The 13,282-nt window shown below is 38.5% G+C and overlaps 1 protein-coding gene across 9 annotated transcripts in view; it reads left to right on the top strand.

Annotated features, from left to right (window-relative positions):
- WNK2 (WNK lysine deficient protein kinase 2) overlaps positions 1-13,282 on the top strand; it is a 146,872-nt gene that overhangs the window by 76,040 nt on the left and 57,550 nt on the right. For all 9 annotated transcript variants that reach the window (XM_070375260.1, XM_070375258.1, XM_070375255.1 and 6 more), the window contains one exon: positions 295-414. In XM_070375260.1, coding sequence (XP_070231361.1) covers positions 295-414 — 120 coding nt within the window. The remainder of the gene's footprint in view (positions 1-294; positions 415-13,282) is intronic.

Genomic DNA, 13,282 nt, shown 5'->3' with positions numbered 1-13,282 from the left:
CTGAAGAGCCATGTCTGGTCTGGGTGGGGACTGAGCATGATGTGGACTCACTGCCCTGCTGGTCCCCCAGCCAGCATTACCACTTCACTGATGTACTTCCGGTGACCTTGGAAATAAGCCCATGCTGGGGGGACTTATGAGAGCCTCTAATGCCAGTGAGGAGCCCCCTGAGCGGGCTGCACATCCTCCCCACTGGTGTGAGATGAATTCCTCAAATCCCCATTATCAGGTCTGGTATTGGCGGCGAGGGGTCACCTACTCACTCTCACCAGCTGCTTCTGTCCTTCCTCTTAGTCCTGCATACTGGGAAGAGGTGGTTTATCATCTGTCCGGTGGCCGAGCACCCAGCAGTAGAGGCCCCCGAATCTTCTCCCCCACTTCCTCTGAGCTCCCTGCAGCCAGACACCAGCCAAGGTATGAGCCGCCAGAACTCCCAACCCTTCCTACTTGATAATTCTGTCTGTTTCCTGTATATTGCTCCACGTCAGCTCATGGTCCTCAGCCTGACTTGACTTGTGCTCATGTTTTGCCAGCATGTGCTGTGTGCCAAAGTGCAAAAGCCCCACCCTGCACTGTTACCCAACGCCCAGAGCAGTCTGTGGGGCTGCGTCCTTGTCTGTATCCCTGTCCCAGTTGTCCACCAAATAAGTGAAGTCAAGGTCGCACTTGGGCTTGGGCCTGTCAGTTACCGTCACAGTGCAGTTGAGGCACGTGGGTTGCATAGGTATATGCTAAAATGTCTCTGCCCTTGCCCTTTCCTACCAGTGTTTTTGCAGGAAAAATTCTCAAGGAAAATCAGAAAACATTTTGATATGAACAAGAATGAAAATGTATTAAAATGTGTGAGGTGCAGCTGAAACAGTAATTAAAGGGAAATTTATAACAGTAAATGTTTAGAGGAAGAAAGAGGTCTCAAATCAATAACCCAAGTTTTCACCTTGAGAAGTTAGGGAAAACTAGAAAATCCAAAGCAAACAGAAGGAAAGAAATAAAGGTAAGAGCAGAAATCAGTGACATTTGAGACAAAACAATAGAAACAATAGAAAAAACAATGAAACCAAACAGATAAACAATAGAAAAAACAATGAAACCAAACAGACAAAACAATAGAAAAAACAATGAAACCAAAAACGAATTCTTTGGAAAAAATAAATATGTTTGGTCTCTTGTAAGACTGACAGAGAAAAAAACACAAAATACCACTATCACTATAGACCCTGCATAAAGAGATGCTGATCATGGATTCATAGTCATGGACTATTTTGAACAAACCTATACACATTTATTTGACAACTTAGTTGAAACAAACTAACTATGAAAGCCACAAACTACTGAAACTCATCCAAGATGGGATAGATCACCTGAATACTCCTATACCTATTAACAAGATTGAATTAGCATCAAAAATATCTCCCAGATAGTTTCACTGTTGAATTCTATGAAACATTTTAAAAAGGAAATAACACCAATTCTACAGGCTAGTCCAGAAAATTGAAGAGAAAGGAACACTTTTCAAATTGTTTTATGAAGCCAGCATTGCCTTTATATCAAAACTATATAAAGGCAGTACCACAAAAAAAAAAAGTGACAGTCACTTTTATCTATGTTATCTGACATCCTAATCTTATCTATGTTATCTGATATCCTAATCTTTCAAGGATATAGAAGGGAAAAAAAAACTCAGTAAAATGCTAAAAAGTCAATTCTAGCAATATGAAAAGAATATGCCATAACAAAGCAGAGTATATCCTAGGAAGGCAATATTCAAGAATCAACTAATTCACCATGTTAATGTCAAAGGGAATCTCATTTCCTTACAAAAGGAAAGGTACACGATCATATCAGTTGATACGGAAAAAGTATTTGACAGAAATACAACACCCATTCATGATAAAAATGCTCAGCAAGCTAGGGATAAAGGGAAAATCCTCAACTCGATAAAGGGCATCTACAGAAAACTGATAGCTAATATCATGTTTAGTGATGAAAAGCGAAATGTGATTCCTCTATGGGGATCAAGGCATAGATGTTTAATCTCTCTATTTCTGTTCAGCGTCACACTAGAAATATTAGATTCCAGATGAACAAGAAACAGAAATAAAAGGCATGTGGATTGAGGACTTTACTGGGAGTCCAGTGGGTGGAAATCCACGTGCCAATGCAGGGGACACGGGTTCAATCCCTGTTCTGGGAAGATTCCACTTGCTGCTAGGCCACTAGGCCCATGTACCACAACTACTGAAACCCAGGGGGCCTAGAGCCCATGCTCTGCAGCAAGAGCAGCCACTGCAGTGAGCAGCCCACACCCTGCAACTACAGGGTAGCCTCCACTCACGCAACTAGAGAAAACCCGTGTGCAGCAGTAAATCTGGCTATGCTGGCATAGCCAAAACAAATTTTTAAAGTCATGTGGAGTGAAAAGGAAGAAATAAAACTGTCTCTGCAGCTAGTATGATTTTACGTGGAAAAAATTCACAAGTATTCTAAACAGAAACAACTCTGAGAACCAATGAGAGAGTTTAGTAAGATCATAGGATATGTAGTCAACAACTAAAATAATTATGTTCCTATATGCTGACAGTGAACAATTAAAAATAATATTTTGAAAGAATACTATTTACAGTAGCTAAATAAAAAGATACATAGCTCTAAATTTAACAAAACATATATAGAATCTGTATAGTGAAAACTATAAAGTAATGATGAAATGGATTAGAGACGATCTAAATAAATGGAGAAGCATACTGTGTTTGTGAATTAGAAGATTCACCAGTAAAAATGTAGAGTTTTAAAGAATTTTTAAAGATTTCAGCAATTCTTCCCAAAATGTTATATAGATCTAATAGAATGCCAGTAAAAATTCAAATGGTAATTTTTGCAGATACAAACAGGCTGACTCTAAAATTTATATGGAAGTACAAAGGTATAGCTAAAGCAGTTTTGAAAAAGGCAGATGAAGTTGGAAGCATCATATTACTCAATATTAAGACCTTATAATGTTACAGTAACCTAGAAAGTATGGTATCAACAAAAGAATTGACACATAGATCAGTGAAAAAGAATATAAAGCCCAGAAATATATCCATAGAAATATAGCCATTTGCTTTTTTGACAAGGATGCAAAAGCAATTTTATGTAGAAAGGATAGTCTTTTCAACAAATGGTGTTGGACTGGTTGCTCATCCACATGCAATAATTGAACTTTGACCTATGCCTGACATCTTTATACAAAAATTAACTAAAAGTTCATTGTATATCCAAACATAAAATATAAAACTGTATTATAATTTTTGGAGAAGAACTTTTGCAACCTGTGCCAAGGGAGTCTTTAGATCTAACATCAAAAGCATAACGCATAAAAGAAGAATGGATAAATCAGACATCATCAAAGTAAATTCTTTTGTGCTGTGAAAACCGCTGTTAAGAGAATGAAAAGATGATCTACAGACCGGGAGAAAATAATTGCAAGTTACATATTCAGCTTAGTATTTGTTCCCCAAATAAATAAAGTACTCTCAAAACTCCTAAGAAAACAGCTCAACTGAAGAACGGACAATGTACTGGAACAGACACTTCCTAAAGAGAATATAAGGATGGCAGTTAAGCACATTTAAAAAAATTAATGTCATTGACTACCAGGGAAATGCAAATAAAAGCCATAGCGAAGGATCATCACACACTTGTGAGAATGACTAAACTAACAATACTGAATTTTGTGTGGATATGGAGCAACTGGATCTCATGTTAGTGGGAATGCAAAATGGTACAGCTATTCTGGAAAATATCTAGTTGGATATTTTAAAAATCAAAGATATACTCAGTATATGACACAACGATTTCACTACTCAATCTTTACCAAGGAGAAATAAAAACTCATGTTTACTAAACACTTATATGTAAATGGTTATAGCAGTTCATTTGCATAATTGCCCAAACTGGAAACAACCCAAATATCCTGCAGTGGGTGATTGGAAGAACAGACTATGGCGCTTTGAAATTGTTTGTTTCCTTCCTGAGTGAAGGAAATCTGTCTCAAAGCTGCATACTGGATAACCCTATTTTTAATGACATTCTCAAAAAAACTATAGATACCAGATCAGTGTTTCCAAGGAGTTAGAGATAGGGGGAGAATGTGAGTATAAAGGGATAATAACACAAGGAAGTTTTTTAGGGATGATTGAATTGCTATGCATTATGGTAGTAATTATATGGATATATGTATGCTGAAGTTCTCAGAATTTTGCAGCTAAAGAAGTCCATTTTACTGTATGATAATTTAAAAAGTGAAAAAAAATTTACATATATTGAAAGAAAGTATGTAACCTGGCAGATAATGAGGCAAGATAGCATGAAAGAAAAGCAGCAACAAGAACAGACAATAGAAGAGATCCTCAGACTTTTACTTTAGGTCACATTGGATAATAGACACTGGATTTATTTTCCCTTAAAACAACTGAAAAAGCATGCAAAATATACGAAACTATATTTTTTAAAGACTTTGAACATAAAGGAGTGACTGACATTGATCCCTGCAAGACTGAAAACACTCGATGATCATTTCAGCTGACTGCACTGAGGTTTTCACAATCCCAGAGCAGGGAGGGAGGGACCCAGGTAGAGCTCAGCAGATTTCCCATAATGAGGAGACTGACCTGAGAGTCTTGGGAAGCCCAGGGGCAAGAGTTTGTGGGTAGAGTTTTGGAGAGGAGAGAGCACAAAGAGGAAAGTCTCTGGATTGATAGAGGATTCCTTTTGATTGTTTTGCAGAGTGCTGTGTGTGAGGAAACTAGCTAATGCCAGGAAATGAACCACTCCAAAGGATTAGAGGGAATGCTACTATAACTCATAGTAAGGGAATGTCTGTTTCTACCAGTTAGCTGGAAGGACTTATAATTCAAGGGCCACTGGGTAGAGGGCTGACAAGGGCCTTGCCTCTGTCATGGAGAATAATTAGCCCTAAATTAAAATTTGTTCTTGTCCTGCTGAACAAATCTTAAGAGCAAGATATCAAAAGATCAAGCCAGAGTAGCTTAACTGCATCTCATGGCAAAGAATGTTATTAGGAATACAAACTCATACAGTACCCAAGAAGGCAAGTTTTACATTGTCTGATATCCAACTGAAATTATCAAGCAGGACAATATGAGAAAAATTCCTCATTCCCCATAGCTGACAAAGCTGTTAGGATTACCAGATAGCCACATTAATACAGTTAATTACAGCTGTATTCCATTTGTCCAAAAAACTATAGGAAAGAGATATAATTTATCATATTGATAAAGTAGTAAAGAAGCAGTCCATAAGATTATCTAAATAAATACAGAAAAGGAATTTCACAAAATTTGACAACTGGGAGTATCCTCTGCAAACTCTCCATGAACAATGTAGAGTTAAATCTGATAAGATATCTGTAAGACTGTTCAGTAAGAACTACAAAACAATGTGGATGGAAGCTAAAGACGTAAAGAAGTACCCTATTCTCAGGTCAGAAGACACAATATTATTACAGTTTTAATTCTCTCTCACTTGATCAATAGATTTTATGCAGCTGCCACCGGAATCCCAAAAGTTTTTTTCTAGCAGTTGAAAAGCTGTGAAAATGTAAAAGCCATTTGGAAGTAAAAGAAATAGACTGCAATGCTAACACTAGCTGATTTCAAGAATTATTATAAAATCATAGTGATCAAGACAGTGCGGTGATGGTGGTAGTGTTATTTGGTCACTTGAGTCATGTCCAGTTCTTTGCAACCACATGGACTGTAGCACATCAGGCTTCTCTGTCCTCCTCTGTCTCTCAGAGTTTGCTCAAATTCATGCCCATTGAGTCAATGATGGCTGTTTCACCATCTTATCCTCTCCCACCCCCTCCTCCTTTTTCTTTAAATCTTTCCCAGCATCAGGGTCTTTTCTGTTGAGTCAACTCTTTGCATCAGGTGGCCAAAGTATTGGAGCTTCAGCATAGTCCTTCCAGTGAATATTCAGGTTGATTTCCTTTAGGATTGACTGGTTTGATCTCCTTGCTGTCCAAGGGATTTTCAAGAGTCTTCTCCAGCACCACAATTCAAAAGCATCTGTTCTTTGGTGCTCAGTCTTCTTTATGGTCCAACTCTCACATCTGTACATGACTACTAGAAAAAAACCATAGCTTGGACTTACATGGACCTTTGTCAGCAAAATGATATCTCTACTTTTTAATATGCTGTCTAAGTTTTTCATAGCTTTCCTTCCAAGGAGAAAGCGTCTTTTAATTTCATGGCTGCAGTCGCTGTTGGCAGGGATTTTGGACCCCAAGAAAATAAAGTTGCCATGAAGCGATGGGACCAGATGCCATGATCTTAGTTTTTTGAATGTTAAGTTTCAAGCCAGCTTTTTTGCTCTCCTCTTTCACCCTCATCAAGAGGCTCTTTAGTTCCTCTTTGCCTTCTTCCGTTAGAGTGGTATCATCTGCTTATCTGAGATTGTTGATATTTCTCCTGGCGGTGTTGATTCCAGCTTGTGATTCATCCAGCCAGGCATTTCGCATGATGTACATGGGAAATGATGTACACGCACATGATGTACTCTGCATATAAGTTAAATAAGCAGGGTGACAATATGCAGCCTTGTTGTACTTCTTTCCTAATTTTGAACCAGTCATGTTAGTTCTATGTTTGGTTCTAACTTGCTTCTTGACCTGCATACAGGTTTCTCAGGAGACAGGTTAGGTGGTCTGGTATTCCCATTTCTTTAAGAATTTACCACAATTTGTTCCAATCCACACAGTCAGAGGCTTTAATGTAGTCAGTGAAACAGAAATAGATATTATTTTCCTGGAACTCCCTTGCTTTCTCTATGATCCAACGAATGTTGGCAATTTGATCTCTGGTTCTTCTGCCTTTTTTAAACCTAGCTTGTACATCTAGAAGTTCTCGGTTTACAAACTGCTAAAGCCTAGCTTGAAGGATTTTGAGCATAACCTTGCTATCATGTGAAATGAGTGCAGTTGTACAGCAGTTTGAACATTCTTTGTCATTGCCCTTCTTAGGGATTGAGATGAAAACTGACCTTTTCCAGTCCTGTGGTCCTGATGAATTTTCCAAATTTGCTGACATACTGAGTGCAGCACTTTAACTGCATCATCTTTTAAGATTTTAAATATCTCCACCAGCTTTGTTTGTAGTGATGCTTCCTAAGGCCCACTTGGCTTCACACTGCAGAATGTCAGCTCTACGTGAGTGACATGATGTCATTGTGGTTATCTGGTTCTTTCAGAGCTTTTTCGTATAGTTCTTCTGTGTATTCTTCCCACCTCTTCTTAATCTCTTGTGCTTCTGTTAGGTCCTTAACTTTTCTGTCCTTTATTGTGCCCATCCTCATATGAAATACTCCCTTGATATCTCCAATTTTCTTGAAGAGATCTCTGGTCTTTCCCATTCTATTGTTTTCCTCTATTTCTTCGTTGTTCATTTATGAACAGGAAAGTTCTTGTATCTCCTTGTTATTCTCTGAAACTCTGCATTCAGTTGGGCATATCTTTCCCTTTCTCCTTTGCCTTTTGCTTCTCTTCTTTCTTCAGCTATTTGTAAGCCTCCATAGACAACCACTTAATCTTCTTGTTCTTTGGGATGGTTTGGGTCACTGCCTCATTTACACTGTTACTAACTTCCATCCATAGTTATTCAGGCACTCTGTCTACCGGATCTAATCCCTTGAATCTACTCATCACCTCCAGAGTATAATCATAAGGGATTTGATTTAGGTCATACCTGAATGGCCTAAATGGTTTTCCCTACTTTCTTCAATTTAAGCCTGAATTTTACAATAAGGAGCTGATGATCTGAGCCATAGTCAGCTCCAAGTCTTGTTTTTGCTAACTGTATAGAGCTTGTCCGTCTTTGACTGCAAAGAATATAATCAGCCTGATTTCAGTATTGACCATCTGGTGATGTCTGTGTAGAGTCTTGTGTTGTTGGAAGAGGGTATTTGCTATGATCAATGCATTCTCTTGGCAAAACTCTATTAGCCTTTGCCCTGCTTTATTTTGTACTCCACCACCAAACTTGCCTGTTACTCTAGGTATCTCTTGACTTCCTACTTTTGCATTCCAGTCCTTTATGATGAAAAGGACATCTTTTTTTTGTGTTAGCTCAAAAAGGTCTTGTGGGTCTTCATAGAACTTTTCAACTTCAGCTTCTTCAGCGTTAGTGGTTGGGACATAGACTTTGATTACCCTGGTGTTGAATGGTTTGCCTTGGAAAGGAACTGAGATCTTTCTGTCATTTTTGAGGTTTCACCCAAATACTGCAGTTTGGACTCTTCTGTTGGCTATGAGGGCTACTCCATTTCTTCCAAGGAATTCTTTCTCACAGTAGTAGATGTAATGGTCATCTAAATTAAATTCGCCTATTCTCATCCATTTTAGTTCACTGGTTCCTAAGATGTCAATGTTCACTCTTGCCATCTCCTGCTTGGCCACATCCAGTTTACTGTAATTCACGGACCTAACATTCCAGGTTCCTTTGCAGTATTGTTCTCTGCAGCATCAGACTTTGCTTTCACTACTAGACGCATCCACAACTGGGCATCGTTTCTGCTTTGGCCCATCCACTTCATTCTTTCTGGAGCTATTAATAATTGCCCTTCACTCTTCCCCAGCAGCATATTGGACACCTTCCAACCTAGGGGTTGCTCATCTTCTGGTGTCATATATTTTTGCCTTTTCATCCTGTCCGTGGGGTTCTCCATGCAAGAAACCACTCCAGAATACCGGAGTGGGTTGCCATTTCCTTCTCCAGTGGACTGCATTTTGTCCAGAAGTCTTCACTGTGACCCACCCATCTTGGATGGCCCTGTACAACATGGCTCATAGCTTCACTGAGTTACTCAAGCCCCTTCTCCATGACAAGACTGTAATCCATGAAGGGGTGGTATTGGAGTAATTACAGGTAAATAGAATAAAGAGAATTCAGAAATAGACACAAACACAGAGAGACACTTCATTTTTTATAAACAGATAAAGGACATTCAATGAAGAGAGAACAGGTTTTTCCAGTCTTGGAATAATTGATCATTCATATGTGAAAAATGAATATTAACCCATATTTAACACCACATACAAAAATCAACTCAAAATGGAATGTAACCCTAAATGTAAAACTGAAAACTGTGAAACTTATGGTAGGAAGCACAGGAGAATGTTTGTGTGACTTTGGCTTAGGAGATACAGGTATCCTCAAAGTGCTAAGGAAAATAAACATAAACCTTGAATCTCTACCTGGTGGTTAGCATGCTACATGAATTAAGAGGAGATAAAAATGAGAAGGCTTTAATACCTGCATATTGTAAATATAAGACAGGATATTTTTAAGCTAAACCACAGTGATGCCAGATGGAAGGTCAGAAATACAGGAAGGAATAAAAGTAATAGAATTCTAAAACATGGACAAGTCAAAAGGAGTGTTAACTGTTTAAAAAACATAATGTCTTCTGAGATTTGAAATATATTTATTGAGCTAAAGTATGTGAAAGTAAGGGCATATTTACCGGGGGAAGGGAATTGTACTCAAAGAGCTCCTGCATTCTTGCATTGTTAGAGAAGAGAGCCAAAATCAAGAATGTATATTATAGTCTGTAGAATACTCTTTTGAGAATTGTAAAGTAGTAGATAATTTTCACACTCATGGGGGAGGGGTAGAGTAGGGAAGAATTTTTTAAAAACAAAAGGCAAGGAAGAAGAGAAAAAGCAACATTGAACATGATGAAAATATAGGAAATCATTTGTAAGATGGTAGTCTTAACCCTAGTAGATGAGTAATTAAATGTAAATGAAATAAACATCAAATGTTGTCAAATGTGAAAAAAGAGAACAAACTAATAAACTAAGATATAAGACTACAAATGGTGATGAGTAAAGAAAAAAAAAGCATGCTAATACCTAAAGAAGGCTAGAGTAGATTGTTTTCTTTTTTTTTTTTTTTCCTCTTGTGGAGTGGGCAGAGCCATGGGCCATGTAGAATCTTCCTTCCCTATGTGTTTGCATGCTACGTTGCTTTACTCATGTCCGACTCTCTGTGATCCTGTGGGCTATAGCCTGCCAGGCTCCTCTGTCCATGGAGATTCTCCAGGCAAGAATACTGGAGTGGGTTGCCATGCTCTACTCCAGGGGATCGTCCTGACCCAGGGATTGAAGCCATTGTCTCCTGCAGCTCCTGAACTGCAGGCAGATTCTTTACCCCTGAGCCACCAGGGAAGCCCCTTAGTTCCCTGACCAAGGATCAAACCTGTGCCCCTTGCAGTGGAAGTTCAGAGTCTTAATCACTGGGCTGTCAGGGAAGTCCCATAGAGTAGATCTTTTATATCAGACAAATAGACAAAAAAGTAATGATGAAAGATTCAGTTCTCCTAGAAGATCAAATAACTCCATATTTGCATGTCTTCAATAACACAGCCTCAAAATATATAAAGCAAAAATTACTAGAAATAAATGAAAAAAATCATCATGAGAGTTTTAACTTTTTGAATCTGAAGACAAAAATCAATTCAGAATATAAAGGATTTTGACAGTAGAATTAGCAGTTTTGTTTTATATGTAGGACACCCAATAGCTGAAGAATGCCCATTTTTTCAAGTACACAAAGAATATTTTAAAATTAGCCATAGTCAGGACACAAAGCTAATTTCAAATTTAAATGATTGAAATCATTCAATGCATGTTCTTTAACTACAATTGCAGTAAGCTAGAATTTAAAAACAAGAAGATACCTGAAGTCTCCACAATTTGACAGTTAGGAAATGCATTTATCTCATTGAAGCAACAAAAAAAATTATAATGTAAGTTGTGAAAATATTCTGAATAATAATGATTTGAAAATCATGCAAATGAAACATTAATTATCAAAATGTATGGATACAGCTAAATCTATATTTTGCAGAAATTTTGCAGTCTCAAACGCACATTTTAGAAAGGAGAAAAGATTAGAAACAATCAAAATACATCCACTATAAAAAGTTAAAGAGAAAATTGAATGCAGTTAAAAGGAAGAAATAAAACAAACATGAATTAATGAAATACAAAATAAATATGCAGTAGAGTATCATTTCAGTTCAGTCGCTCAGTTGTGTCCAACTCTGCAACCCCATGAACTGCAGCACTCCAGGCCTCCCTGTCCATCACCAGCTCCCAGAGTCCACCCAAACCCATGTCCATTGAGTCAGTGATACCATCCAACCATCTCATCCTCTGTCGTCCCCTTCTCCTCCTGCCCTCAATTTTTCCCAGCATCAGGGTCTTTTTCAATAAGGCAGCACTTTGCATCAGGTGGCCAAAGTATTCAAGTTTCAGCTTCAACATCAGTCCTTCCAGTGAACACTCAGGACTGATCTCCTTTAGGATGGACTGGTTGGATCTCCTTGCAGTTCAAGGCACTCTCAAGAGTCTTCTCCAACACCACAGTTCAAAAGCATCAATTCTTCTGCGCTCAGCTTTCTTCATAGTCCAACTCTCACATCCATACATGACCACTGGAAAAACCATAGCCTTGACTAGATGGACTTTTGTTGACAAAGTCATGTCTCTGCTTTTTAATACGCTGTCTAGGTTGGTCATAACTTTCCTTCCAAGGAGTAAGCGTCTTTTAATTTCATGGCTACAGTCATCATCTGCAGTGCTTTTGGAGCCCAGGAAAATAAAGTCAGCCACTGTTTCTACTGTTTCCCCATCTATTTGCCATGAAGTGATTGGACTGGATGCCATGATCTTAGTTTTTTGAATGTTGAGCTTTAAGCCAACTTTTTCACTCTCCTCTTTTGCTTTCATCAAGAGGCTTTTTAGTTCTTCTTCACTTTCTGCCATAAGGGTGGTGTCATCTGCGTATCTGAGGTTATTGATATTTCTCTTGGCCATCTTGATTCCAGCTTGTGCTTCATCCACCCCAGCGTTTCTCATGGTGTACTCTGCATATAAGTTAAATAAGCAGGGTGACAATATACAGCCTTGACGTACTCCTTTTCCTATTTGGAACCAGTCTGTTGTTTTATGTCCTGTTCTAACTGTTGCTTCCTCACCTGCATATAGGTTTCTCAAGAGGCAGGTCAGGTGGTCTGGTATTCCCATCTCTTTCAGAATTTTCCACAGTTTATTGTGATCCACACAGTCAAAGGCTTTGGCATAGTCAGTAAAGCAGAAATAAATGTTTTTCTGGAACTCTCTTGCTTTTTCAATGATCCAGAGGATGTTGGCAATTTGATCTTTGGTTCTTCTGCCTTTTCTAAAACCAGCTTGAACATCTGGAATTTCACTTTTCACATATTGCTGAAGCCTGACTTGGAGAATTTTAAGCATCACTTTACTAGTGTATGAGATGAGTGCAGTAGTTTTGAGCAGTTTGAGCAATTGTACAGTATTTGAGCATTCTTTGGGACTGCCTTTCTTTGGGATTGGAACGAAAACTGACCTTTTCCAGTCCTGTGGCCACTGCTGAGTTTTCCAAATTTGCTGGCATATTGAGTGCAGCACTTTCACAGCATCATCTTTCAAGATTTGAAATAGTTCAACTGGGATTCCATCACCTCCACTAGCTTTGTTCGTATATAGAGTATCAACAAAGCTTAAAGTTGTTTCTTTGATTTGGCAAATAAAACTGGTGAGCCGCTCGTGAGACTGACTCTAGGAAAGAGAGAAGGCACAGCCAGTATCAGGAATAAAAAAGGGACATTGCTACAATCTGGCAAATTTATGTCCTGGGGAGACTGACTCTAGGAAAGAGAGAAGGCACAGCCAGTATCAGGAATGAAAAAGGGGCATTGCTACAATCTGGCAAATTTATGTCCTGGAGAAATACAATTTACCACACTTCTTACTAACATAAGAAGAAATAAAATCTGAAAAGTGCCATAAATGTTAAAAAGTTGAATAATTAAAAACCTCACATTTATATTTTGTGATCAGCATATTGCTGGCACAGCTCCAGTGTATAGTCTTCCAGATTCAAATATAGACATGAGAGTTATCACTTTTCAGAAGGATTCAGCCTAACTCCACTATGCAGACCTAAAGCAGTCATGTGACCAGGTGGCTGGAATGCACAGACTGACCTGTCCCCAAGTTATATGCGCATCCCTGGACTTGAAAATAAGGAAAGCTGTTCTCTGGAGGGAATTTAAGAGTGCTGTTGCGTGAGGGAGGGGATGAATGCTCTATGGTCAAACCAGAAACGTGTTCATGAGAGTGAGAACAGTGGACTCACCCAAATGTTGGAAAAGAGGTAATAATTGTTGAGAAGAAAGGAAAAGCACAAAAGGTTCA

The sequence above is a fragment of the Bos mutus genome, chromosome 8 (genome assembly GCF_027580195.1).
Source record: "Bos mutus isolate GX-2022 chromosome 8, NWIPB_WYAK_1.1, whole genome shotgun sequence".
NCBI classification, from domain to species: domain Eukaryota; kingdom Metazoa; phylum Chordata; class Mammalia; order Artiodactyla; family Bovidae; genus Bos; species Bos mutus.
Note: the sequence above shows the minus strand (reverse complement) of the source record. Positions and strands in the feature narration are given on the sequence as shown.